Genomic DNA, 27,852 nt, shown 5'->3' on the forward strand with positions numbered 1-27,852 from the left:
TAAAATTCAGTGTGAGATGCTATGTCAATGTGCTAAATAATGCTCCCTATTTTGCCTAGAAATGATTTTGTTCAGTGACTTCAACTACACAAAATAAATAATCATTTCAAAAAAGTGTTAGGTTTCGTCTCATGCATCTGCTCTCCACTATGGAAAATGCTGCAGTTACACAAGAGGGACATAGAGGGCGCTACTCTTCCTTATTTGAAAAGGGTTGCTTAGCAACACATAAACTAGACAGAAAGGTTTGGCTTGAAAGTGCCCTGACAAGAGAGGTGAGTTTATCCAAATGTCACGACACTAGCTAATTTAAGAAGCACCGAATTCAAAATAACTGTATTTGACTTGTGTTTCCTTTCCACCATTCATCATGATGAAAATGATGTATCTTCGCTCAAGAGTTTGTATGCATGGTAACAACATTGCCAGTCAAGTCATTCTGACATCTTGAGAAAGTTACTGTAACGTTAGCTAGCTAAGTTAGCTAGTAAGCTATCTAACTAACTAATTGCTATAATTGTCTTGTTAACAGCATGCTAATATTTATTTGGAATAAGCTTCGTTGAAACTTGATCAACTAAATTACTGCAAGCTACCAGAGGAAGCGTATTCATGTTTATATATTGATGCGCGACAAGGAAATGATACATTGCAATTTACCCAGTGGAAATAAAACATTTAACGTTACAACATGTCGTCTTCAGAATGAGCACTGGACGCACTATGGAGGGCGCGGGCTGTGTGACCTGGTGGGGATTCAGTCCTGCGCTTGACCTCCTGCGCAGAGGTGAGGATGACTTGCCTTGACCTTGTTCTTACCTACGTTCTTTAAAAAAAATAGAAATACCACAATATAGCTAATACATATAGAAAAATACTTGCAGGAGATGTTATGTCAACGGCATTATCAGATAACATGAAGTATTATCGTTAGTGCTACATCTTCAAAAGCTTATCTTCTTATTTGGCAAAGTGAGATGTTATGTTGTATTTTTGTTTTAACCAGTGCAAAATGAATCCCATACCCAAAACAATTGGGCACACACTGGTTGAATCAACATTGTTTCTGGGTCATTTCAATGAAATTACGTTGAACCAATGTGGAACAGATGTTGAATTGGTAGTGACTGTGAGTGAGCTTGGGTAAGGGATGCCATGGTGTCTTGCCAGCTGTTTGCAACAATAATAAGCCACAATATTGCAGATTGCTGCATTTTAATCCCAATGTAAATCAATCCCCTTGTCATATTAATGGTGAAGTCTCTCTCTCTCTCTCTCTCTCTCTCTCTCTCTCTCTCTCTCTCTCTCTCTCTCTCTCTCTCTCTCTCTCTCTCTCTCTCTCTCTCATCTCTCATCTCTCATCTCTCTCTTGCTCAGGCTCAGAGAGGCAGGAGGGTGAGGTAAATGTTTTACTGGTGGGCAGTGGCGACCCAAGACACATACTCAAGACCATTGCTGGCCTGAGGGACACAGATACCCTTCATGTGAGTTATACCATGTGTAACCTTAATGTCTGACTGTCCCTGTTAGTAACACAATAACATCATAATGTCGCTGCCCTATGTTAATGTAAGCTGTTTTAGTAAGCTGTTTTTTCTCTGTGTTGGTTGGAGCATGATAATGACTAGGGTGGGTCATCTTGGGTATTTGTATGTCTATGTGTAGTTGCCTGTCAGCACTCGTTTATATAGCTTCACGTTTCGCTTTGTTATTTTGTTAGTTTGTTCAGTGTTCATTCTTTAAATAAATAAGAATGTACGCATACCACGCTGCGCCTTGGTCCTATCCTTATAATGAACGTGACATAATGGCAAGTGCCTCTTGAGTGCCCAAACCAAAGGATTTCAGTCTTTCATGTCTTCAGTGGTTGGACTGAATTTGCTTCACCAATATTAAGTCTATGGTTATCTTTTTCGTACTCTGGTAAAAAATGCCAAATAAACTATCACCTGTCTCTGTTTCCTGGCAGATATGGGTGATAGAGAATAGCATGGACGTGGTGGCTCGACAACTGCTGCTCCTCTTTCTGGCTCTGACACCCCAGGAGAGCATGGGACTTCACGGTTAGTCCTTATAGCGATAATCCATAGACTATCCATAGAAACTGCAATAGAAAAATCTAAGTAGCCTTATATCCACTAATGGGTTGCAAAAACGACATTCTTTTCTGATGCATGTTGCAATACATTCGGACTTTGTAGTATGTTAAAGTAGGCTTTAAATCCTATCGTACTTTGTGTGCTTATTATACTGTGTCTGTATTCCCAGAAAAGACTGAGGTTTTCCTGGAGTTGTTTGGTAACAGTGAGGTCCGCAGTCAGACAGAGGAGACACTGAGACACGTGGCGACAGAACTGTCTCTCTCAGTCACTGAGACACTAGAAACACCCACAAATCCCTGCCTGGACACCACTCATCTCAGAGTGAGAAACTGTCCGTCTTTCTGCTTACCTGTCTGTCAGAGTTTATATTTCAATTCTTGGAAAAATCTACCATCACAATAAATTTGGGGACAGAGTGAATATGAGGAATCTTATGTTGATAAATGACCGCTGAGCTTGTAAACCAGTGTTCTTCCACCGTTTCCAATGCTTCAATTATCCATCATCCATAAATCCCATTTCACTTTTACCTTTAAACTTTAACAGTTCAAGGAGCGCGACGATTTGGACAGGATATTCAAACAATGGATCCACCCTCCCCCATCTGCACGTTCTGCCCATGTATCAATAGCCAAGGCCTGGGACGGCCGGGTCCGGCAGCACCTGGGCACCCGCTATGACTCCAGGGCGGGCTGCTTCGACTGGGACCTCACCATGAAGCTACACCAGAAAGGGGTATGCGTGTGTTAGCCTGCAGGTCCAATATGTAACGGATGTGAAACGCTAGCTTAGTTAGCGGTGGTGCACGCTAAATAGTGAGACCTTGAAGTAGTAGTTCCCCTTGCTCTGCAAGGGCCGTGGCTTTTGTGGAGCGATGGGTAACGATGCTTCGTGGGTGACTGTTGTTGATGTGTGCAGAGGGTCCCTGGTTCGCGCCCAGGTATGGGCGCGGGGACGGTCTAAAGTTATACTGTTACACATACATGGCCTGACAAAGATAGTGAAGTTGGCACATTTTGGGACAAGGCTAGGTATGTGGCATAGTGTAGCACAATCAAGGGGATGCTTTTGACACCACACTGATTGTCGTGAATCAGACTATTGAAGTCCTCATGTTCTTTCCCTTTCCCGCTCTCTCCTCACATCAGTGTGGCGTCATCAACAAACAGCACTACAAACTGTGGAGGGAGCGGGGCGTGGCCTTTGAGATGAGGGAGGGCATCTATCAAATGGCCAACGAGAGCTTACTCTCTACGAGAGTATTCAGTCATGTAAGTTATTGTTTCTTTGGTAAAACTATCATTTTGACGATTTTGTCAATGCCAATGTTGGGGTAAAGAATGGTGGTGTATCATTACCCTCTTCTTCCTGTGTGTGTGTGTGTGTGTGTGTGTGTGTGTGTGTGTGTGTGTGTGTGTGTGTGTGTGTGTGTGTGTGTGTGTGTGTGTGTGTGTGTGTGTGTGTGTGTGTGTGTGTGTGTGTGTGTGTGTGTGTGTGTGTGTGTGTGTGTGCATGCATGCCTGTGTGTAGAGGGGTGACAAAATGGCACTGAGGGGATACTGGGGAGACATTGTGTCCAGTCCTTACCTCTCCTTTGGCATCGAGACAGATGACGAGAAACTGCTGCAGAAACAGAATGGGCAACACGTCAAGGTATAACCTGCCATAACATTGTCTAAACATTGCAATTCTTTATATTAACTTGTAATAATATTGTGTTTATTGTTAAAGGGAAGATATTGAGGAGATCATGCCTGAGGTATATCCAAATATTATATCTCATAAATAATGAAGCTTTATGTCTTTATCCTGTTATCCTGTATGTATGTACAGTACCAGTCAAAAGTGTAGACACACCTACTCATTCCAGGCTTTTTCTTTATTTTTACTATTGTTTACATTGAAGAATAATAGTGAAGACATCAAAACTATGAAATAACACATATGGAATTATGTAATAACCAAAAAAGTGTTAAACAAATCAAAATATATTTTATATTTGAGATTCTTCAAAGTAGCCACCCTTTGCCTTGATGACAGCTTTGCACACTCTTGGCATTCTCTCAACCAGCTTCATGAGGTAGTTACCTGGAATGCATTTCAATTAACAGGTGTGCCTTGTTAAAAGTTAATTTGTGGAATTTCTTTCCTTCTTAATGGGTTTGAGCCAATCAGTTGACAGACACATCTCAACATCAACTGTTCAGATGAGACTGCGTGAATCATTGAGATGTTTTGGGATGAGTTGGGAAAAGCAGCCAATAAGTGCTTAGCATATGTGGGAACTTCTTCAAGACTGTTGGAAAAGCATTCCTCATGAAGCTGGTTGAGAGAATGCCAAGAGTGTGCAAAGCTCTCATCAAGGCAAAGGGTGGCTACTTTGAAGAATCTCAAATATAAAATATATTTTGATTTGTTTAACACTTTTGAGGTTACTACATGATTCTATATGTGTTATTTCATAGTTTTGATGTCTTCACTATTATTCTACAATGTAGAAAATGGTTAAAAAAAATAAAGAAAAGGCCTTGAATGAGTAGGTGTGTACAAACTTTTGACAGGTGCTGTATGTTTGTTTTTTTTTTTTAATGAAAAAACAAGTTTTCATCTAACCATTTTTATTCGTAAAGTACCTTTCAGATAGAAAACTCATGACAGGCTTGATAGAAACAGAAAATTGTCAGCAAACTTTCTTCGATGTTGACAATTACGGGAAATACATTTGGCGACAAATGGCAGTGGAAACGCTTTTTGACGCAATTGTTGATAAACGTCATGCCGAAGTAAACTGCAGTCACTTGATGCTATGTTGTGTGGTCCTGCCACTAGGACTGGGAAAAGCATGCAAAGAAGTCTACAAATGAAATACGTTATAATGACCTTCACAGGGTGGTGACAGTGCAAGTTGAAAGCTTGATGCTCATTTCCATTAAATATCGAGTGTCCTAATTTGTTTACTGGTGACCTGATTATCAGTGCTTGGCTGCCAATTGAGAATTATCCCACTGGGCACAGATGTCAATTCAACGTGTATACCGCATTGGTTCAACGTAATTTCGTTGAACTGACGTGGAAACAATGTTGATTCAAACAGTGTGTGCCCAGTGGGATTGTTCTGTTAGCCGTAATCTCATCATGCACTGTATCTACGAGCCGTTGGCTAGAATGCATGTGCTCTCCAGACCAGAGTGGGCTAATTTGCTGTTTATCGCAATACTTTTTGTGGTAAAACCATTGAAAGAGTTAAAAATGGGATGGAGACACACAAAAAAAACATATGTTTTTTTTATTGGGTAAATTAAAAGTGGTGTGGCAAATTTTTGTTAAATGTGCACTACAACATTACACACCGTTTTGTATTCTCAAAAATACAGTTTGATGGAAACACACCTTTGCCGGTAAGATGTGCATATCTATAGTATATTAGAATATTTGGCTTGAAAATCTTTCGACAAATGAATGGAAACCTAGCTAGAGATATGATTTCAAATGTATTCCCCCTCCCTCTCATGCAACCTTCTCTCCATCGCTGACAGACAGCCCAGGATATCTCGTATGTGAACGTGCAGGCGCTGTTCAAGTCTTTGTCCTGTAGAGGGGGCACTCCCCCTACTCAGGCATGCAGTGAGGAGGGGAAAGCACTTGTAGCACTGGAGCCAGTGTCACAACCAGAGGCTCATCACAAATCACAAATCAACGGTAAAACTCCCAATGCTGAACATTGCCTTGAATAACACTGTTGTATACTATGTCTTGCTGCCCTAAGCTATAGTATATAGCCTATAAAGTTGGTGTTGACTTCAAAGTACTATACCATATACCTGACACAGTTAAATACTGTACCACCCACTATTACACTATGTATTTTATCCGATAAAATGAATTGTATTATGTATATTTATTTTATCTTATACAATAAAACAATTTCAGAACTCATGCACCTGAATGGGGTGTCAGTGACTTTCCTGCCCCTGGACTCTCTCTCCAAACTGCCAGAGAAACAGAAATACTCTCACTTTTTCAACAGCATCTACTGTGCTGCCAGGTACTCCAGCAACGTTCCCTATTCATTTCAAACCATCGATTATCACACAAGCGTATTTATAAAAACCTATTACCGTTGTGAACTCCATGACCTGGAATGAGGAACAGTGTATTATGTGAAACGCAATCCCTTCTTGGGATCCTCACTCGAGCAGTGAGGGTTACTGTGGTTCCACGGTTCTGCTGCCAGTGAGTTTTATAGCCTGTATCTCTCTCTCTCTCTCTCTCTCTTCCTCATTCCTCTTCTACACTGTGAAGTATGGTGCACCATTTGAGCCCGACACTGAGACAGATTGCTGCACCCAAAGCCGCCCTCGTGGTGGAGCTGGCCAAGTGAGTTTCTGTCATACTTGTGACTGTTGCCACGGCAACAGGCTGGACATCTAGACAAGACAGATTGACTTATTATATTTCACTCATTGTGCAATGCTCATTATATTTTACTGTGTTTGCAAATCAGTTTGTATTCATTCACCCACACAATAATTGTTTAATTGCATATCATACTTTTAATTGCAATTAACATAAGAATATGCACTTAAAAATTGTCAACGGGTGATTTGCTGCTATTGACAGGTCACAATTTTTCCTATCAATTATTCCTGTGTTTGAGGCTGTTCAGTGACTGTGTCCTCTCCATATGTCTCAGGTACCTCTTGGATCTTACCAAGGAGCAGGAGGTGGGGTTTGCTGAGAAAGTCGAGGATGTCGCCAAAGAGGCGGGGTTTGAGCCCTCACAGGAGGAGAAGAGGGATGTTTATGCCACGTTCGCGCTACAGGAGGAGTGAATGTGTTCTATTCCAGCAGACACTCTACTCTTTACTCCGACACTTTAACCCGTTTGATTAGGTCGGTCTTCGGTACTGCAGGAGGGGCAGAGCTGTATACGGAAAATATGTACAGAGGAGACAATTCTGTTCATAGCCGATTGAAAGCAAAGGTAGCATTTTGTGAGAGTTCCATCACATTTTAGGCCTGTTGATCCATCTGTTTTGATCTTAATTCTGTTAATTGCCTATTAAATGAGAGCATGTCTGCTTCACGAATGATTCTAAGGACCTGTAGGTGAGTTGTACCCATTTGTAGCCTACCCAATTCCCTCTAGTGTTAAATAAGTAAAGGTAACTTGTTTTGTTAAATATAGACATGTTTTAATGAGTACAGTAATACATAGAATCTGTTTCAGTTAATGTCACACAGTAAATCGTGTCACCTCAATGGGTTCAAGAGAAAAATGTTGAGGCATTGTGTTTGTAAAGCGTTCCTGAAACAGAATATATGGTCTTCTTTCTTCACTGCTTCCACTGTGTGCTCACTTCCAGCGACCTCCAACCTTTCCCTTACCATGGACCTTTTTACTGCAGAGATAGAGGGAGCTTGGGTGTGAAAAAAGCAGAGGGTTTTCTAATGATCAATTAGCCTTTTAAAATGATCAACTTGGATTAGCTAACACAATGTGCCATTGGAACACAGGATTGATGGGGGCTGATAATGGGCCTCTGTACACCTATGTAGATATTCCATAAAAAAATCTGCCGTTTCCAGCTACGATAGTCATTTACAAAATTCACAATGTCTACACTATTTCTGATCAATTTGATGTTATTTTAAATGGACAAAAGAATGTGCTTTTCTTTCAAAATAAGGACATTTCTTTGTGACCCCAAACTTTTGAACGGTAGTACACATACACTACCAGTCAAAGGTTTGGACACACCTACTCATTCAAGTGTTTCTTTATTTGCACTATTTTCTACATTGTAGAATAGTGAAGACATCAAAACTATATAATTACATATGGAATCATGTAGTAACCAAAAAAAAGTGTTAATAAACAATTCAAAATATATTTTAGATTCTACAAAAGCAGCCACCCTTTTCCTTGATGACAGCTTTGCACCCTCTTGACATTATCTTAAGCAGTTTCACCTGGAATGTTTTTCCAACAGTCTTGAAGGAGTTCCCACATATGCTGAGCACTTGCTGGCTGCTTTTCCTTCACCCTGCGATCCAACTTATCCCAAACCATCTCAATTGGGTTGAGGTCGGGTGATTGTGGAGGCCAGGTCATCGGATGCAGCACTATCACTCCTTCTTGGTCAAATAGCCCTTACACAGCCTGGAGGTGTGTTGGGTCATTGTCCTGTTAAAAAACAAATGATAGTTCCACTTTGCGCCAACCGCCAACCAGATGGGATGGCGTATCGCTGCAGAATGTTGTGGTCAAGTCTGGTTAAGTGTGCCTTGAATTCTAAATAAAATCACTGACAGTGTCACCAGCAAAGCACCATCACACCTCAATGCTTCACGGTGGGAACCACACATGAGGAGATCATCCGTTCACCTACTCTGCATCTTACAAAGACACGGCGGTTGGAACCATAAATCTCAAATTTGGACTCAGACCAAAGGACAGATTTCCACCGGTATAATGTCCATTGCTCATGTTTCTTGGCCCAGGCATGTCTCTTATCGGTGTCCTTTAGTAGTGGTTTCTTTGCAGCAATTCCACCATGAAGGCCTAATGCACGCAGTTTCCTCTGAACAGTTGAGATGTGTCTGTTACTTGAATTCTGAAGCATTTACTTGAGCTGCAATTTCTGAGGCTGGTGACTAATGAACTTATCCTCTGCAGCAGAGGTAACTCTGGGTCTTCCTTTCCTGTGGCGATCCTCATGAGAGCTAGTTTCATCATAGCTCTTGATGGTTTTTGCGACTGCACTTGAAGAAACCTTCCAAGTTCTTGAAATGTTCCGCATTGACTGACCTTCATGTCTTAAAGTAATGATGGACTGTCGTTTCTCTTTGCTTATTTGAGCTGTTCTTGCTATAATATGGACTTTTACCAAATAGGGCCAACTTCTATACACCACCCCTACCTTGTCAAAACACAACTGACTGACTCAAAAGCATTAAGGAAAGAAATTCCACAAGGCACACCTGTTAATTGAATTGCATTCCAGATGACTACCTCATCTGGTTGAGAGAATGCCAAGAGTGTGCAAAGCTGTCATCAAGGCAAAGGGTGGCCACTTTGAATAATCTCAAAAAGCATAGACTTGTTTAACACTTTTTTAGTCACTACATGATTCGATATGTGTTATTTCATAGTTTTGATGTCTTCACTATTATTCGACAATGCTGAAAATGGTCAAAATAAAGAAACCCTTGAATGAGTAGATGTGCCCAAACTTTACTGGTACTGCATTATATATCCTTACATAACCTACATTTCCTGTCCTCTAACCCTATTCTGCTTTCAGGTATTAGAGGACACATTCAAAGTTTGAGGAGTTGGCACAGCATGCAAATTGTCATATAACCTGCAAAGAACGCTAAAATATTTTGTTTTCTTATTGGCAGCTGATTTGAATGTATGTTCTATAATCATTCAGTGCTATAATCATTCAGTGCGATAATCATTCAGTGCTATAATCATTCAGTGCTATAATCATTCAGTGCTAAGGCAGACAGAATTGGAGAAATACACTTACAATTTCTGGGCATGAGAAATTCTATTCAGAAGAACGTTTATCTGCAAAAATAATATAAAAGGCATTTCAACGCACATAGCAAATATTTTAAGGGCTAAACCAGACATTCCAGGGGGGAAAACTACACTGAAACGTTAACGTAAATAACTGTGGTGTACAATCGCAGTCTTCTCACCTCGTATTTCTGTCGTCTCGTCTTTTCAGTCAGGTCAAATTTGTCTGACTCAAGCTGGTAAATCCACTCCCACATCTCTTTAGCTCTCTCCCTGAGAAGAAACAGAGCATTAGGAGTCAGAGAAAGAGGACTTGTACTCTCAATCGCTGCTCACTCAGGAGAACAAGGAGTTTGATAATGCAAGTGAAGTTCATTAAAGCCTACTATTCCATTTGTAGGTGTAAGAACCAACGCTGGAGATGAGAAGCAGGTACGGGGAGTCAACATTTAATATAGCACAGACATTGACCAGCGTCAGCACCGGGTACCATAACGACATACGAACATTAATCCTGAAGCAGGGAACAGAGCTTGGGAACAGACAGATATAGGGGAGGTAATGACACAGGTGATTGAGTCCAGGTGAGTCCAATAATTGCTGATGCGCGTAACGGGGGAAGGCAGGTGTGCGTAATGATGGTGGCAGGAGTGCATAATGCTGGGGAGCCTGGCGCCTTTGAGTGCCAGGGAGGGGGAGCGGGAGCAGGCATGGCAGAAGGCTCTGGCTCCGATTTTAAGTATCCCCTTTCACTGCTTCAACAACAAATAATACATTCTAATCTCTAAGAGGGCATGAATTCCCTTTTCATACTATCATTCTAACCCGAACTGTACTGGGCTAACTCAGTTATTTTCTTTACAAATGGTATTTTAATCTTAAACAGCACGGTCCAGGACCTATGGCAGATGCGTAACCAGGCCAGCGCAGTCCAGCTCGGCTCAGCTTGGCTCGGCTCAGTAGTCCGAAAAGGATATCACTGACCTCAGGCCGTCCTCTCTCAGGTTGTCAATAGCGAGGGGTTTGCGCCTCTCCGCCAGTGTCTTCTTCTTGATCTCCCTCCCTGTTTGTCTCTTCCCTCTCCTCTGCTCTGCCTGGGGGGGCATCATCACCCAGAACTCGATCAGTGAATAAAATAGCACTACGAGGGTTAATTAAGTTAACACGTATTTCACACACATTTTCCCTCTTACACATACACACACACACACACAAACTAAAGCACCTGCAGTATACTGTAAACGCTTACAACCAACAAAGTGTAAGCATTGGTAAAGTTTATGCTTAACAGCTATTCCACTTTGTCTCTGCAATATCATTAGCATTCTGACCTTTGCCAAGAAACCCCCAAAGTGAGCCCCCATGTTAGAGAGCACTTTCTTCTTCTTGGCTTCGTCATCCGCCCTTTTCTTGGCTTCCTCGTCCTCTTTCCTCTGCCGCTCTTCCTGAGTAACAAAAGTCGAATCTGTTTACACTAGTTTTATCATATCGACATGTATTCAATTGATTTCTGTGACTAATTGTTTTTGACTGCCAATGCACATTTACAACAGGTGCCTCGATAGTGCTAGCTTAAGCAGTTGCTCTGTATTGCGGCTTAGGCCTACCGCAATTCTCGACTGTCTGTCCCGTTCCTTTTCTGCTCGCACACGCTGCTGCTCCGCTCTCTCTGATCTGCGGTTGTCCTGGAACAGAAACCGAGTGCAGACTCGCCTCGTAATAGCCATTAATTATTTAATTTATGCATACCACTACACTAATCACATATCAGCCTTTCCCTAAACACATACACATACATTATTCTCGGACATAGACTTGTCCATGGAGAATCAATGTATATACTGTATACACGAGAGAGAGAGAGAGAGAGAGAGAGAGAGAGAGAGAGAGAGAGAGAGAGAGAGAGAGAGAGAGAGAGAGAGAGATGCCTGCAACAAGCACATTAAATGAAACATTAAACAAAACATACAGGATATAGGAGAGAGAAAGAGTGAGAGAGAGCGATGGGATGATTGACCTACAATCCTGTCCTTGAGTCCAATGAGCTCTTCCTCTTCTTTCTTCCTCTGGTCAAAATGGACGTCGATCAGGGTCTGCAGCTCCAGAAGATCCTTCTCCATTCTTTTCCTGTGGATGTCCTGTCACAAACCAGAGCTAATGAAGACAAGTAGTAAATCAATTAAATGGTCTATATATACACATATAAGGCACCATTTTCCACAACCCGGGTTAAGTTAACTCCCGGACTAATAAGCATTTTCATTGGAGACTATGGAGAATGCTTTTTAGATCAGGACTATGATTCATCTGGGTCTGGGAAACTGTCCGTAAGTGTGATCAGAAAAGTAAAACAAAAACACAGAGATAAAACCCACATGTAGGCTCACGTCAAAGTCCACCCTATCCCCCTCAGGATTTTTGGGGGCAGCGAGCTGGGAGACCATGGGCCTGTAAAACCAGATGACGTAAATGAGTTACATCAGGATTAAACACACTGGCCACCTAAATGCCAAACTACTAAATATACTTAAATTGCTACTAAAGTATTTGGATTTGATCAACTGTGCATGTTGTACTTTGTACTGTAAAGATACATTCAATTCAAATTGTTCTATTTCATTATATGCTTTGTATTCAGGTACAATATGAAATCAAACTTCAATAGACGGTTTTACCAGATACAAATTAGACCTAGTCCTGTACTAAAAGGTGCTTTCAATGAAGATTCTCCATTGAGAATATTTTTGTTGTCCAGCACTAGGCCTAATCTGTCTGGGAAACCGGCCCCAAGTGTTCTGTGTCATGACAGAGCAAATCCTCAAAAGAAAAAGGAACACGACTTAATTCACAAATTTCGCAGCAACTGTTGACTTGTGAAGACAGACATACTTGTATTTAGGACGCTCCTCTTCTTCTTAGTACATGGAGTGGAAGAAACGACAGAGAAAATCAATGTCGAACCAAAACACAACTAATAGTTTGCAATGGTCGATTTCAACTTCCTTGTAGGTAATTGGTTTGAGTGGGACTGGGGATATCATCCTTCAAATTCGTTTTTTTCAAATGAGAAATAAATGAGAAACAGATATTACACACCAACAATTAACATGTTTACAATGGTGAACAAACTATTACAAAATAGGTAGGAGGGGAGAAAGGGAAAGTCAGACAGCGTTAGAAGATACTTGAAGTCAGGCAGGTATGTTTGTGCACAACTGTGGCGTGTAGTCATGGGTGCCAAAAAAATTGACCAAGATAAAAACCCCATACAAAATCACTTATCTTTCGTCTCAATGTGTTTCATAAATGTTCTTCAATTCACAAGGGGATGTTTCGCACCGGTGAAAGCATACGAGCGAACATAAGAGCGCCCCTCTGTTTCAGTATGTATAGCCCATCTATCTGATGCTCTCTGGTCAAAAATAGTATGACATTGTTGCATTGAATTCAAGGGAAGCCAGCGAGCAAAAAAGTATCAAATAATAGCCAATCAGCCAATGAGTTAAACTGAGTGAGCTCAGCTGTGAATGGTCCTGGCTCACCAGAAAAAAGGAGTCAAGGGAAACCAGTTTGATGCCAAACATTGACAGAAAAAAACTAGAATTGTTGCGTCTTTTTTGTGTCTATGTCCTCTGGTGGCTAGCGAGCTCAAATCGTCCCTTTCTTAAATTAGCCATGGATGGAGATAAGCTTGTGGTTTTACTTTATTCTCCATACTGGCCAATGATTATAATGGCGATTCTGATCCAACCATGAATTCATACATTGTGCCCCTGGCCTTAGAGGATGGCAGTTCAACATGTATCTAGATGGATGTAGTAGACTAATGATAACTAGCTGGCCTGGCGCATCGTTGCTCATGAAATGAAGTTAGGCTAGCGAGCAAGCATTTTAGCCAGATAGCCTAGCACAACAAAAACTAAAAGCATGTACTGTATGACAGAGTCATAGCCTGTTTAGAGAACATGAAAGAGGTGGATGGCATTGGCATTTCTCTACAAGTAGGGGGAGTCAGCATGATTTTCTACTTGCAATCACACACACACACCACAGACACACACACACACACACACACACAAATCAATAACATGGACAGCCACATCATATTTAGCTTACATTGATTGTAGTAAATTGTTTTTGGTATCTTTTAGTTGTCATTGTATTAGACTAAGCAGCATACGTGATTAGATGATGTTGAAATGTTGAAGTTGAAAGGGCGCTGGAATAGTGGAGGCAGCGCCTGTTTTCTTTGCAATTTTTTAAAATATATATTTTTATTTAACCTTTAACTAGGCAAGTCAGTTAAGAACAAATTCTTATTTACAATGACGGCCTACACCGGGCAAACCCAGGCGACGCTGCCCTATGGGACTCCCAATCACGGCCGGTTGTGACACAGACTGGACTTGCGGTAACTCTCCGTGGTTCTGAAAATGTCATAAACATTCACTTTCTTGACCATGCTGTAGGTCATGTAACTGTTTGTTACATGCAATATGCTTTGTGGACTTCACCGGACAGATTTTGCTCTTCGATTTTGTGATGAAACAAAAGGCGTGTCTTCTCATTGTCTCAGCCTTAGGCCAATATATCATGGTGGAAAGGCATATGAACTAACAGGTTAAAGAGCAAACAACACAATGATCACAACACATACAGCAGGTTGTAAAAAAAAAAAGAAATCCCCCCCTGGCTTCCCCGAGGATTTTACCCACGCACCACTACTGGTGCACAATACCTGACACTCTCTGTACTCTAAATGCTCTGGCTCTGTTCACCAGGATCAACACCAGGCCCAGGGAGAGAGGGAGAGACGGGGGAGAGGGAGAGACGGGGGAGAGGGAGAAACAGGGGGCAGCCATGAACGGATCCAGGGGACACAAAAATAACTTATGTTCACGAAACTCTACCATTGAGTTCATTACTCACTAACCCTCCACGATCGACGGGTGCTATTATTTGCTGTCCCTGAATATGAGGTTGACAGACAGAGCAAAATACTATGTCTCTGAGTTTCCAGATAGTGGATTCAACATGGTGGTAAAGTGTATGAGCAGGCCCTTTGTTTTAACATATTCAAGGAGGATTATTATGTTCACCCCTCCCATGGGCAGGGCCAGCAGCAAGAAGCAGAGTCACAATCAGATGTCCCTTCTAGAGAGATTGGTTGAGGGCAAACACTGTCATGTTTCGGGGGGGTCTAAATGGAGTAATAATATTGGGAGGATGTGTAATATCAAGGATCATGTTGACATAAAGTCGTGACTCACCTCCTTCCTCCTCGTCCTCTGTGGAGCGAGTAGGTGAGAAGAAAATAACAGATAAGAGAGGAATGGGTGACATTGAGACAACGAAACAAGACAAGTGACAGAAAATGCCCTTACCCTCCCGCTGATCCCTTAAAAAAAAAAGAGAAAAGATGCATCATCAGTTTTAAATACATATGCACAACAGAGTATTAAAATGTAGTTATAGAATATCACTAACAGTTCTTTGAATTAGAATAGTTGACGATTACTCACTCATTCTCTTCCTCTACATCAGACATAGTTAATCTGGAGAGAGAGAGAGAGAGAGAGAGAGAGATGCGTGCCACAAACACATTAAACAAAACGTACAAGCCTCAGATGACCATTAGGAGAAACTTAAGCATTTAACTAAGCAAAGGATCACGACCTCACTGTAAAGTGACTGAATTAACTGTTTTAGCAGTGGGTGAAATGAGTAGCCAGGTAAACGTGGGAAGATGTTTTTTTATTGCGAAGGTCGAGATGAGGGAAAGACCACTGTAAATAATGGAATAGAAGGGGACAGAGAGGGTGAGGGTGTGGCGGTATCAAGTTGCCCGGGATAAGACGGGCATCAGCCGCTGAATTTCCACTCAGTTGATTTAATTTACAAGAGTGATGGCAAGATGGAGAGATTTGGATGGGCCCCATGCCACGATTTACACTAGCCAAGTCAATTATGATAACCTTATCGCCTTGCACCAGGCTGGATTGTGGAGATAGCTTAAACACATAAAGTCACCATGTAAACAAGACCTGTATTGCTATGATACAGTCAGGTACAAAATTATTTACACCCTCGATAAAGATGAGCAAAAAAGACTGTATAAAATGAATTCTACAAATACTGAGCTATAGATAGATAGATAGATAGATAGATAGATAGATAGATAGATAGATAGATAGATAGATAGATAGATAGATAGATAGATAGATAGATAGATAGATAGATAGATAGATAGATAGATAGATAGATAGATAGATAGATAGATAGATAGATAGGACAACCTCAGAGCTGAGGTTGAAAAGCCATAACACATACATTCTTTCAACAACAGGTTATGATCAATAATATCAAAGGCTGCACTGAAATCTAACAGTACAGCTCCCACAATCTTCTTATTGTTAATTTCTTTCAACCAATCATCAGTAATTTGTGTGAGTGCAGTACATGTTGAGTGCCCTTCTCTATAAGCATGCTGAAAGTCTGTTGTTAATTTGTTTACAGAGAAATAGCATTGCATTTGGTCGAACACAATTTTTTCCAACAGTTTGCTAAGAGCTGGCAGCAAGCTTATAGGTCTGCTGTTAGAGCCAGTAAAGGCCACTTTACCACTCTTGGGTAGCGGAATTGCTTTGGCTTCCCTCCAGGCCTGAGGACAAAGACCTTCCTCCAGGCTCAGATTAAAGATATGACAGATAGGAGTGGCTATAGAGTCAGCTACCATCCTCAGTAGCTTTCCATCTAAGTTGTCAATGCGAGGAGGTTTGTCATTAACAATAATTGGATCGATAACAATACTTTTGACACCTCTCCCTCCCACAGTTCAAACTTGCAATGCTTTTCTTTCATTATTAGTTTTTTTATGCATGAATATGATGGCTCACTGTTCGTTGTTGGCATTTCCTGCCCAAGTTTGCCCACTTTGCCAATGAAATAATCATTAAAATAATTGGCAACATCAAATGGTTTTGTGATGAATAAGCCATCTGAATCGATGAAAGATGGAATTGAATGTCTTTCTACGCATAATTTATTTTAAAGTACTCCAACGTTTTTTTTACATCAGTCTTTATGTCATTGATCTTGGCATCATAATACAGTTTCTTCTTCTTTTTCTCAATGTGCAGTAGGTCAGCCAGTCAGATATGCAACCAGACTTATTAGCCATCTCTTTCAGCCATACAGTTTTTCAATTCCTCATCAATCCATGGAGCCTTAACAGTTCTAACAGTCAGATTCTTTAGTGCAGTGTCTGGCTGCTCCTTATTAATCACATCAGACCAACAAATATGTTTAACACCATCCACATAAGAGTCACAGCAAAATATTTTGTATGATACTATTTTAAGCCCAGCGTTTGGAACTTTGGCGTTCCTGTATATAGCCACCACATTGTGATCACTGCCTCCAATGGGTACAGCGTTAGAACAAAGTTCTTCAGTATTAGTAAAAATGTGACCGATACATGTTGATTACCTTTTTCCTGTAGTGTTTGTAAACACCCTGGTAGGTTGATTAATACTCTGAACCAGATTACAGGTACTGGTTACAGTGAGAAGCTTCCTCTTGAGCGAACAGCTTGATGAAAACCAGTCAATATTCAGCTCCCCAAGAAAGTAGACCTCTCTGTTTACATCACATACTGTACACTATAAAGCATTTCACACATTATTTAGATACTGACTGTTAGCCCTTGGTGGACTATAGCAACACCCCAAAGAAAAGCCTTTAGACGTGCCAAGTGAACCTGCAACCACAACACTTCAATAACACTTGACACATTGGGAGGGATCTTATCCTCCATACAAAATCTTTCCAGATCCTTGAGATCATTCATCTGCACCTATAGACTGCCCTCTTCAATTCAAAGCACAGGATTTCAATGGGGTTAAAGTCCGGAGACTGAGATGGCTATTGCAAAATGTTAATTTTGTGGTCAATAAACCATTTACTGTGGCTTTTGAAAGTATTCCTCCCCCCTTGGCATTTTTTAAAACATTTTACACAACATGCCTACCACTTTGAAGATGCAAAATTTGTTTTATGTAAGGCAACAAAACTGAAAACTTGAGCGTGCCTAACTATTCTCTGGAAGACTAAAACAGGTTTCCCTAAAGAATTTCCCTGTATTTAGTGCCATCCATCATTCCTTCAATTCTGACCAGTTTCCCAGTCTCTGCTGATGAAAAACTCCCCCACAGCATGATGCTGCCACCACCATGCTTCACTGTGGGATGGTGTTCTCGGGATGATGAGAGGTGTTGTGTTTGCGCCAGATATAGCGTTTTCCTTGATGGCCAAACAGCTCAATTTTAGTCTCATCTGACCAGAGTACCTGATTCCATGTGTTTGGGAAGTCTCCTGCATGCCTTTTGGTGAACACCAAACATGTTTCCTTGTTTTATTCTTTAAGCAATGGCACTTTCTGGCCACTTCCATAAAGCCCAGCTCTGTGGAGTGTACGGCTTAAAGTGGTCCTATGGACAGATACTCCAATCTCCGCTGTGGAGCTTTGCAGCTCCTTCAGGGTTATCTTTGGTCTTTTTGTTGCCTCTCTGATTAATGTCCTCCTTGCCTGGTCCGTGAGTTTTGGTGGGCAGCCCTCTGTTGTCAGGTTTGTTGTGGTGCCATATTCTTTCCATTTTTTAATAATGCATTTAATTGTGCTCTGTGGGATGTTCAAAGTTTCTGATATTTTTTTATAACCCAACCCTGATCTGTACTTCTCCACAACTTTGTCCCTGACCTGTTTGGAGAGCTCCTTGGTCTTCATGCTGCCGCATGCTTGGTGGTGCCCCTTGCTTAGTGGTGTTGCAGACTCTGGGGCCTTTCAGAACAGCTGTATATATACTGAGATCATGTGACAGATCATGTGACTCTTAGATTGCACACAGGTGGACTTTATTTAACTAATTATGTGACTTCTGAAGGTAATTGGTTGCACCAGATCATATTTAGGGGAGTCAGAGAAAAGGGGGTGAATACATACACACACACACACCACTTTTCGGTTTTTAGTTTTTATAATTCTTTGAAACAAGTTAGTTTTTTCATTTCACTTTGGACTATTTTGTGTATGTCTATTACATGAAATCCAAATAAAAATCCATTTAAATTACAGGTTGTAATGCAACAAAATAGGAAAAACGCCAAGGGAGATGAATACTTTTGCAAGGCACTGTATTTGTGGATTTTTACGTGTTCTTGAGGTTATTGTCTTGCTGGAAGATCCACTTGCGGCCAAGTTTCAGCCAGGTTTTTTGGGCTAAAATGGTGTCCTTGTACTGGGTAAAGCTCATGATGCGGTTAACCTTAAAGAGGGCCCCAGGACCATCAATGACCCACCAACCATATTTTAGAGTATGTATGGGTTTCTTTTCTGCATTTGCATTCTCATATTGACACCAAACCCACCGCTGGTGTGCGTGGCCAAAGAGCTAAATTTTCATGTCATCCAATAAATGTAAACGCCTGAAGTTTGCTAAACGACATTGCCACTTAGATTGGATCCAGTGCTCTGGTCATATGACATGAAAATAGAGCTCTTTGGCCATCTCATAAAACAATTTAGAAAAAGCTCAGTGCTGTTATCCTCGCAAGTTAAGGTATTAAAAGTTATTGAAAACAGGGGTGCCAATATATTTTTGAGAAACAAAACATGAATACTTGTTAAACAAAATCTATTTTTCTGAAAAATTGTATTAGTATAAAATAATATAATTTTGTAATGTTTTGGAGCATACAATATAGCTCAGTTTTTGTATTGTTAAGTTGTATACAGTCTTTTTCGCTAATTTTTATCAAGGGTGCCAATAATTTAGGACCTGACTGTATATCACATGCATTTTCTCCCTTTTAAACACAATTTGGAAGCCAATTCATATCCCAGTTATTTGTTATTTCAATGGGTTTGAATGTAAAGTCTACTTTATATACTGTAGGAGATCCTGTATGTAGTCAGATTCAAAATTAGATTAATATTCATATAGGCCTAGCCTATACAGATTTAATGATTCATAAACATCCAGACCAATGCAGACCAGACAGCAGAACAATGAGACCATTTTTTGACACCATCCCCAGATTACCCACAGTCAACAACTGGAGAGCTGCCTAGACCAACTTCCTTTGAGAGCATTAACTTGGAAGATCAAGGAATCAAGCCGGTTGAGTCATTTCTATCCCTCTATAGTTGGCATTTAGCCCTGACCTCAATGGATCAGTATGTGTGACTGAACAAACATGGTGCTGGAACGAACGACAGACAGAGGATTGGGGAAGGATCACATCACATTGCTTCGTTATTTCAGTGTGTTAAGTCGGTTAAAGACACACAGACTGACAGACAGACAAACTGACAGATAGATGGAAAGACATTCAGACAGACAGAGCCAGGTGAATAATCACTTAGAGCAGGGATGGCCAACTGCAGTCCTCGGAGGTTGGACTGGTGTCCCACTTTTTCCCCATCCCTAACAAGCACAGCTGATTAAACTAATTGCATTCTAATCTGAAGATCATGATTAGTTGATTATTGGAGTCAGGTGTGTTAGCTGTGGCTGGGGCAAAAGTGTGACACTAATCTGGCCCCCGAGGACTGGAATTGCCCATCCCTAATTTAGAGCAACAGTGGTTTGAATGTCATTACAGTAAAACACCCGTGCCAGGTTTCATGCAGAGGGTTGTTGCAGTGCTGCACACTGCATTACTGGCAATGTGCCTTTGAAAGGCAATTTCCCCAACGTTCGATGAGATTGCATTAATGGCAAACGCTCCCGATGTCGGGCCGAATAAATCCCGGCCTTTGTTTTAGGTGCACATACATGTAACAAACTGTTAAACATAGAAAACACAAGTTCATATGCACATACAGTGCTTCCAGTCTGGCAGATACTAGAGGTTGAAGGAACATTCCGTAAATAGGCCTACAATATTTTGTTTAGCTCATCCAACTACTTCCATGCCAAGAAACTTCAGGAAAGACATAGCGCTCAACCACAAAAAAACAATTGCCGGCATCAACACCACATATTAAATCACGACACCAGACAAATTTCTCAGACGTATACAGTTCTTGTGGGAATAACTTACTCTCAGGTACTTCTAGCGACAGAGTCGCTGTAGCTACAGTTGCTATGGCCTGACATCAAGCAACATTCAAACACAGCATGTTGAAAACAATGAAAACGGTGAGAAGTCTTACCAGCCCCAAGAATAAAGATGGAAAAGACAATGGTGCTTCCTGGCGATGAGAGAAGAGCGGGAGAGCACAGAACTGACTGGGGCTTATATAGTGAATAGGGGGTCCATGGGAGAGTGTGTGTGTGTGTGTGTGTGTGTGTGTGTGTGTGTGTGTGTGTGTGAGTGAGTGAGTGAGTGAGTGTGTGCCTGCTTGTGTGTGTGACAGAGGGGACTGGCTTGATTATTGGAGGATTTTGGGTGCAAACTGAGGTCTGATAGGCAGGATAATGAGTCACAGGGATCAACGCTCCCATCTGAAACAAGAGACAACGGGACAGGTGGCGGGATAGACAGACAGAGGGTACGACCACTTGCCTGGCTTCCCATCCACATTGCTCCGCCAACTGACGTTCTTCTCCACAATGATTCTGGATTCGCCTCCCTCCCCGACGATTTGTGGAACGCAAACACATTCGGACCGTTCTGATTGGTCCAAGAAACCAATGGGTTGGGCCAGAGCTTTGATGCTCTGATTGGTTTGATTTATTAGAGACCATTCAATCGCTAATTCCAATGTTTTCTACAATGCCCCTCATTTTGAAGTCACACAATCGACATCTAGGATGGCAGTTTCACACTGGATGTATGTAGCGATTGATAGAGGGAAAGGGGATATCTAGTCAGTTGCACAACTGAATGCATTCAACCTAAATTTGTCCTCCGCAAATTTAACCCAACCCCTCTGAATCAGAGCAGCGGAAATAAATTCAGGGTGAGCAGTCAGGCAAGACGACCGCAGGGAGGATGAGAAAAGGGAGGATGGTGGTACAAACAGAAGAGGAACTGAAAACAGAAGGTAGAGGAGAGTAGACAGTGAAACAAAAACAGTGTAACAGTATAGCTTCCATCCCTCTCCTCGCCCCTACCTGGGCTCGAACCAGGAACACATCGACAACAGCCACCCTCGAAGCATTGTTACCCATCGATCCACAAAAGCCACGGCCCTTGCAGAGCAAGGGGAACAACTACTTCAAGGTCTCAGAGCGAGTGACATCACCGATTGAAACGCTATTAGCGCGCACCCCGCTAACTAGCTAGCCATTTCACATCGGTTACACCAGCCTTATCTCGGGAGTTGATAGGCTTGAAGTCATAAACAGCTCAATGCTTGAAGCACAGCGAAGAGCTGCTGGCAAACGCACGAAAGTGCTGTTTGAATGAATGCTTATGAGCCTGCTGCTGCCTACCACCGCTCAGTCAGATTGCTCAAATATCAAATCATAGACTTAATTATAACATAATAACACACAGAAATACGAGCCTTAGGTCATTAATATGGTTAAATCCGGAAACGATCATTTTGAAAACAAAACGTTTATTCTTTCAGTGAAATACGGAACAGTTCCATATTTTATCTAATGGGTGGCTTCCCTAAGTCTAAATATTGCTGTTACATTATGTACAATTCTGGCAAATTAATTACGGTCTTTGTTAGGAATAAATGGTCTTCACACAGTTCGCAACAAGCCAGACGGACCAAACTGCTGCATATACCCTGACTGCTTGCACGGAACGCAAGAGATGTGAATCAATTTCCCTAGTTAAAAGAAATTCATGTTAGCAGGCAATATTAACTAAATATGCAGGTATAAAAATATATACTTGTGTATTGATTTTAAAGAAAGGCATTGATGTTTATGGTTAGGTACACACATTAAATCATCACCCGTTTGGTGAAGTAGGCTGTGATTCGATGAGTAATTAACATTATATGATTATATGCAACGCAGGACAAGCTAGATAAACTAGTAATATCATCAACCATGTGTAGTTAACTAGTGATTATGTTAAGATTGATTGTTTTTATAAGATAAGTTTAATGCTAGCTAGCAACTTACCTTGGTGTCTTGCTGTACTCGCGTAACAGGTAGTCAGCCTGCCACGAAGTCTCCTCATGGAGTGCAATGTAATCGGCCACAATCGGTGTCCAAAAATGCTGATTACCGATTGTTATGAAAACTTTAAATCGGCCCTAATTAATCGGCCATTCCGATTAATCGGTCGACCTCTACTGGAGACCAATATTCCCTCTAAGCTGCGTTTCTCCGTGGGCATGCAGTAGCTCAGAGACTGGAGGAATGGGAGAAGGTCATGTGGTCTGATGAGACAAAAATAGAGCTTTTTGGTCTATACTCCACTCGCCGTGTTTGGAGGAAGAAGAAGGATGAGTACAACCCCAAGAATACCATCCCAAGCGTGAAGCATGGAGGTGGAAACATCATTCTTTGGGGATGCTTTTCTGCAAAGGGGACAGGAAGACTGCACCGTATTGAGGGGAGGATGGATGGGGCCATGTACCGCGATCTTGGCCAACAACCTCTTTCCCTCAGTAAGAGCATTGAAGATGGGTCGTGGCTGAAACACACAGCCAGGGCAACTAAGGAGTGGCTCCGTAAGAAGCATCTCAAGGTCCTGGAGTGGCCTAGCCAGTCTCCAGACCTGAATCCAAAAGAAAATCTTTGGAGCCATACAAAAAAACTTTGTCAAACGTTGTCATTCATTCACTTGATATGAAACAGATGGGCTGTTGCCTTGGTTTTTGTCGTTTTTTCAAAATTGGGCCTTTATTACAGTAGTTAATTTATATATTTGATTCATATCTAGGTTGATGATAGGTCCAGTCCAGTGTCAGTGGAAGAGAGTCAGGGAAGGCCAGGATGCCAGACCAACTTTTGACTATTTCAAAAGATGACCTAAAAACATTTTTTTGTTTCCACCCTTTGTAGAAATGGTACAGAGGGTTTTCGGTTTTTAATAGGCGGCACCAATCGGAAATGTCTGTCATACAATGAAGAAAGCCATGCGTTACACTGTTCAATTTGTATTGCATTTTGCGAAGCCCACCGACAGCCGTATTTTTAGGAGTGGAATGACGGGATTGGAAAAAAATGTTCACCAAAGGGTAGAGGAGCACGTGAAGCGCAACCTGCACAGAAGTAGTGCTGAGGCCTACTTTTTTTATGGTCCTCCAAAGTAGACATTCAAAGTCTGCTCAGTGGCAAGTCAGGTGTCTGCCCACAGAGAACAGGTACGCAGGAGAAGGCAGGTGCTGGAACGTGTCGTAGACAGAGTGAAAGTCATTGGCAAAGAGGGGGCTCTCAGTTACAGGGGGATGCAGTCTGAGGCTGCGTATACGTTAAAGGACACCAGTATCGATCTCGGTCATTTCTTGGAGATGATAAATACTGCTGGGAAAGTATGACGTCTGCTTGAAAAAAAACATACCTCATTTGCACACACTGTATATAGACTTTTTTTCTATTGTGTTATTGACCGTATGTTTGTTTATTCCGGGGGTAACTCTGCGTTGTTGTTTGTGTCGTACTGCTTTGCTTTATCTTGGCCAGGTCGCAATTGTAAATGAGAACTTGTTCTCAACTAGCCTACCTGGTTAAATAAAAGTGAGAAGAAAAAAAACATCTTGCGGAATGCAATTGAGAAAAGCAAGAACCTACATCAGTCTAGGGCAAGAGGCAGAGGTTCTCTAATCACACTCCTCTCAAAAAAAATACTGTCAACACCGTCATTCACACAATTCAGAGCATTATCCAAGAGGCGAATATAAGGGCTCCTCTACTCTGTTATCCTCAAAGTCCCCCAATCAAGTGCATTATTGGTACTATGCACATGTCCTTAATCTGGTTTTGACACAACTGAAATTGTCTTGGCAAGTGGGTCACTGTTTGCTCTCCTTGACGACATTGCTGTGTTACTCCGTGAATCCTACCAAAGGATGGATGTGCGGGAGAAGAAGAGCCAGGACACGCGACGCAGACGCCTATCTTCAATCGGAGAAGCACGCTGGTGGGCTAAGGATAGTGCTTTGAAGAAGGTCTTTGGATCCTTTGGAAAAACCAGACCAGGGTCTCTATGTTGAAGTGCTCCTCACACCATCAGCCATACAAGGACAGGCCAACGTGAAGACAACTGTTCGGGTGAAGGCAAGAGGATTTACTGAGGCTCTTTTCCGGTATGAGACGACACTGACAGCGCAAATATTTCTTCTGATATTTGAGAACACGTCACCACTGTCCAAATACTTGCAGACAAGTGGGAGGGACATCCTGTCTGCTCATCGAATGGTTGTGGCTACACAGGAAACCCTGAAAGGCACGTCAAGAGACGTTGACACCATTAAGGCAATTACAGACACATTTGTTCAGTTTGCAAATAAGAACATCAACGAACAGGATGAGGATACAGAGTTGGAGGAGGTGGAAGCCACTGCCACAGAAAAGGGCAAGAAAGAAGGAAATAATGTCTGGAGAGATGGCTCAAGATGAAGCTTTGACAGAGACAGAGAGTGCCCTATAAAGTTCAAGTCCACATTATGGTTACAGTCACAGATAGTATCCACAGGCGGTTTCTGTCTCATGGCACTCTATATGCTGACCTAGCCCTTCTGGACCCTAGAAACGTCTACCAAATGTGAGCGGACCAAGTATTTGGGCGTCACTCTAAAGCGGGAAGGTGGAATAAACGAGTCAGGAGTAAGTTTTCTTGATTGAACACAGTTCTCTATTGAGGGCATTTGGTCTACACAAACACTCCAACATAATCAATGAAAATCTTCCAAGGAAAAACATACATCTTCTTCTCCAGATGAAACAAGAACATAATAGGATTATCTTTAAACTACCACAAAAAGTCACGGGATTGTCACCGTCTTAGTGGTTCTTCCTGGATAGCTCCTCTCTCTCGGTGGCCCTCTTCCAGAGATAGTTTTCCCCCATCTCTGCTGGTTCCATTCTCTCTCTTATAGGGGAAGGAGAGTATGTCATTAGTACCGTCAGCTGTGCTTAATTGCCTCTGGTTACCTTGTCTCCCATGCCTTGTTGGGCTACTATCCATGAGCCCAGCCTGCCCTCTGGTGGTCCTTCCACACAAATAACATCCAACAAATAGGCCAGATTTGCGAAGTAGTTACAATTTAGCAATAAACACTGGAGTGATAGATGTGCAGATGAGGATGTACAAGTAGAAATACTAGTGTGCAAAAGAGCAGAAAACAAAAGCAAATATGGGGATGAGGTAGGTAGTTGGTCGGATGGGCTATTTACAGCTGCAGCGGTCGGTAAGCTGCTCTGATAGCTGATGCTTAGTGAGGGAGATATACAGTAAGTCTCCAACTTCTGTGATTTTTGCAATTCGTTCCAGTCATTGGCAGCAGAGAACTGGAAGGAAAGGCGGCCAAAATTAGGTGTTGGCTTTGGGGATGACCAGTGAAATATACCTGCTGGAGCGCGTGCTACGTGTGGGTGTTGCTATGGTGAGCTTTACCTAGCAAAGACTTATAGATGACCTGGAGCCAGTGGGTTCGGCGACGAATATGTAGCGAGGACCAGCCAACGAGAGCATACAGGTCGCAGTGGTGGGGCTTTGGTGACAAAACGGATGGCACTGTGATAGACAGCATCTAATTTGCTGAGTAGAGTGTTGGAGGCTATTTTGTAAATGACATCGCCAAAGTCAAGGATCGGTAGGATAGTCCGTTTTACGAGGGTATGTTTGGCAGCATGAGTGAAGGAGGCTTTGTTGTGAAATAGGAAGCTGATTCTAGATTTAATTTTGGATTGGAGATTAGTCTGGAAGGAGAGTTTACAGCCTAGCCAGACACCTACAGTGCCTTGCAAAAGTATTCGGCCCCCTTGAACTTTGCGACCTTTTGCCACATTTCAGGCTTCAAACATAAAGATATAAAACTGTATTTTTTTGTGAAGAATCAACAACAAGTGGGACACAATTATGAAGTGGAACGACATTTATTGGATATTTCAAACTTTTTTAACAAATCAAAAACTGAAAAATTGGGCGTGCAAAATTATTCAGCCCCTTTACTTTCAGTGCAGCAAACTCTCTCCAGAAGTTCAGTGAGGATCTCTGAATGATCCCATGTTGACCTAAATGACTAATGATGATAAATACAATCCACCTGTGTGTAATCAAGTCTCCGTATAAATGCACCTGCACTGTGATAGTCTCAGAGGTCCGTTAAAAGCGCAGAGAGCATCATGAAGAACAAGGAACACACCAGGCAGGTCCGAGATACTGTTGTGAAGAAGTTTAAAGCCGGATTTGGATACAAAAAGATTTCCCAAGCTTTAAACATCCCAAGGAGCACTGTGCAAGCGATAATATTGAAATGGAAGGAGTCTCAGACCACTGCAAATCTACCAAGATATGGCCTTCCCTCTAAACTTTCAGCTCATACAAGGAGAAGACTGATCAGAGATGCAGCCAAGAGGCCCATGATCACTCTGGATGAACTGCAGAGATCTACAGCTGAGGTGGCAGACTCTGTCCATAGGACAACAATCAGTCGTATATTGCACAAATCTGGCCTTTATGGAAGAGTGGCAAGAAGAAAGCCATTTCTTAAAGATATCCATAAAAAGTGTAGTTTAAAGTTTGCCACAAGCCACCTGGGAGACACACCAAACATGTGGAAGAAGGTGCTCTGGTCAGATGAAACCAAAATTGAACTTTTTGGCAACAATGTAAAACGTTATGTTTGGCGTAAAAGCAACACAGCTGAACACACCATCCCCACTGTCAAACATGGTGGTGGCAGCATCATGGTTTGGGCCTGCTTTTCTTCAGCAGAGACAGGGAAGATGGTTAAAATTGATGGGAAGATGGATGGAGCCAAATACAGGACCATTCTGGAAGAAAACCTGATGGAGTCTGCAAAAGACCTGAGACTGGGACGGAGATTTGTCTTCCAACAAGACAATGATCCAAAAAATAAAGCAAAATCTACAACGGAATGGTTCAAAAATAAACATATCCAGGTGTTAGAATGGCCAAGTCAAAGTCCAGACCTGAATCCAATCGAGAATCTGTGGAAAGAACTGAAAACTGCTGTTCACAAATGCTCTCCATCCAACCTCACTGAGCTCGAGCTGTTTTGCAAGGAGGAATGGGAAAAAATGTCAGTCTCTCGATGTGCAAAACTGATAGAGACAT

General features: G+C 41.9%; 2 protein-coding genes across 2 annotated transcripts; one reads left to right on the forward strand and one right to left on the reverse strand.

Annotated features, from left to right (window-relative positions):
* Nucleotides 1-206: 206 nt before the first annotated feature.
* On the forward strand, nt 207-7,438 carry dnaaf3l (dynein axonemal assembly factor 3 like). The gene is made up of 12 exons (XM_021565265.3): nt 207-275; nt 705-787; nt 1,378-1,484; nt 1,970-2,063; nt 2,269-2,423; nt 2,649-2,837; nt 3,251-3,373; nt 3,633-3,755; nt 5,639-5,801; nt 6,033-6,147; nt 6,405-6,479; nt 6,796-7,438. The coding sequence occupies exons 2-12, from the start codon at nt 706-708 to the stop codon at nt 6,932-6,934; spliced, it is 1,365 nt and encodes a 454-aa protein (XP_021420940.2). The 5' UTR covers nt 207-275; nt 705; the 3' UTR covers nt 6,935-7,438.
* On the reverse strand, nt 7,406-12,544 carry LOC110491657 (troponin T, slow skeletal muscle). The gene is made up of 9 exons (XM_036946545.2): nt 12,523-12,544; nt 12,009-12,081; nt 11,655-11,771; nt 11,241-11,318; nt 10,965-11,078; nt 10,618-10,727; nt 9,816-9,906; nt 9,641-9,681; nt 7,406-7,504 (listed from the first exon to the last, which is right to left on the reverse strand). Exons 2-9 carry the CDS (start codon nt 12,075-12,077, stop codon nt 7,459-7,461), a joined length of 666 nt encoding a protein of 221 aa, XP_036802440.2. The 5' UTR covers nt 12,078-12,081; nt 12,523-12,544; the 3' UTR covers nt 7,406-7,458.
* Between the last annotated feature and the right edge of the window lie 15,308 nt (nt 12,545-27,852).

Source organism: Oncorhynchus mykiss, chromosome 16 (assembly GCF_057628025.1).
Source record: "Oncorhynchus mykiss isolate SJ-2025 chromosome 16, ASM5762802v1, whole genome shotgun sequence".
Lineage (NCBI taxonomy): Eukaryota > Metazoa > Chordata > Actinopteri > Salmoniformes > Salmonidae > Oncorhynchus > Oncorhynchus mykiss.

Excerpts from the sequence above, each read along its gene's own strand:
- LOC110491657 (XM_036946545.2), bottom strand. The coding sequence starts at position 12,077 with ATGGTCTCCCAGCTCGCTGCCCCCAAAAATCCTGAGGGGGATAGGGTG. Across the intron at positions 11,319-11,654 it reads TTGGACTCAAGGACAGGATT|GACAACCGCAGATCAGAGAG; the intron begins GTAGGTCAATCA and ends TTTCTGTTCCAG. Across the intron at positions 7,505-9,640 it reads ATTTCTCATGCCCAGAAATT|TAAAAAGGTCCATGGTAAGG; the intron begins GTAAGTGTATTT and ends CTATCTCTGCAG.
- dnaaf3l (XM_021565265.3), top strand. The coding sequence starts at position 706 with ATGAGCACTGGACGCACTATGGAGGGCGCGGGCTGTGTGACCTGGTGG. Across the intron at positions 2,838-3,250 it reads TGAAGCTACACCAGAAAGGG|TGTGGCGTCATCAACAAACA; the intron begins GTATGCGTGTGT and ends TCCTCACATCAG. Across the intron at positions 6,148-6,404 it reads AGCATCTACTGTGCTGCCAG|TATGGTGCACCATTTGAGCC; the intron begins GTACTCCAGCAA and ends TACACTGTGAAG.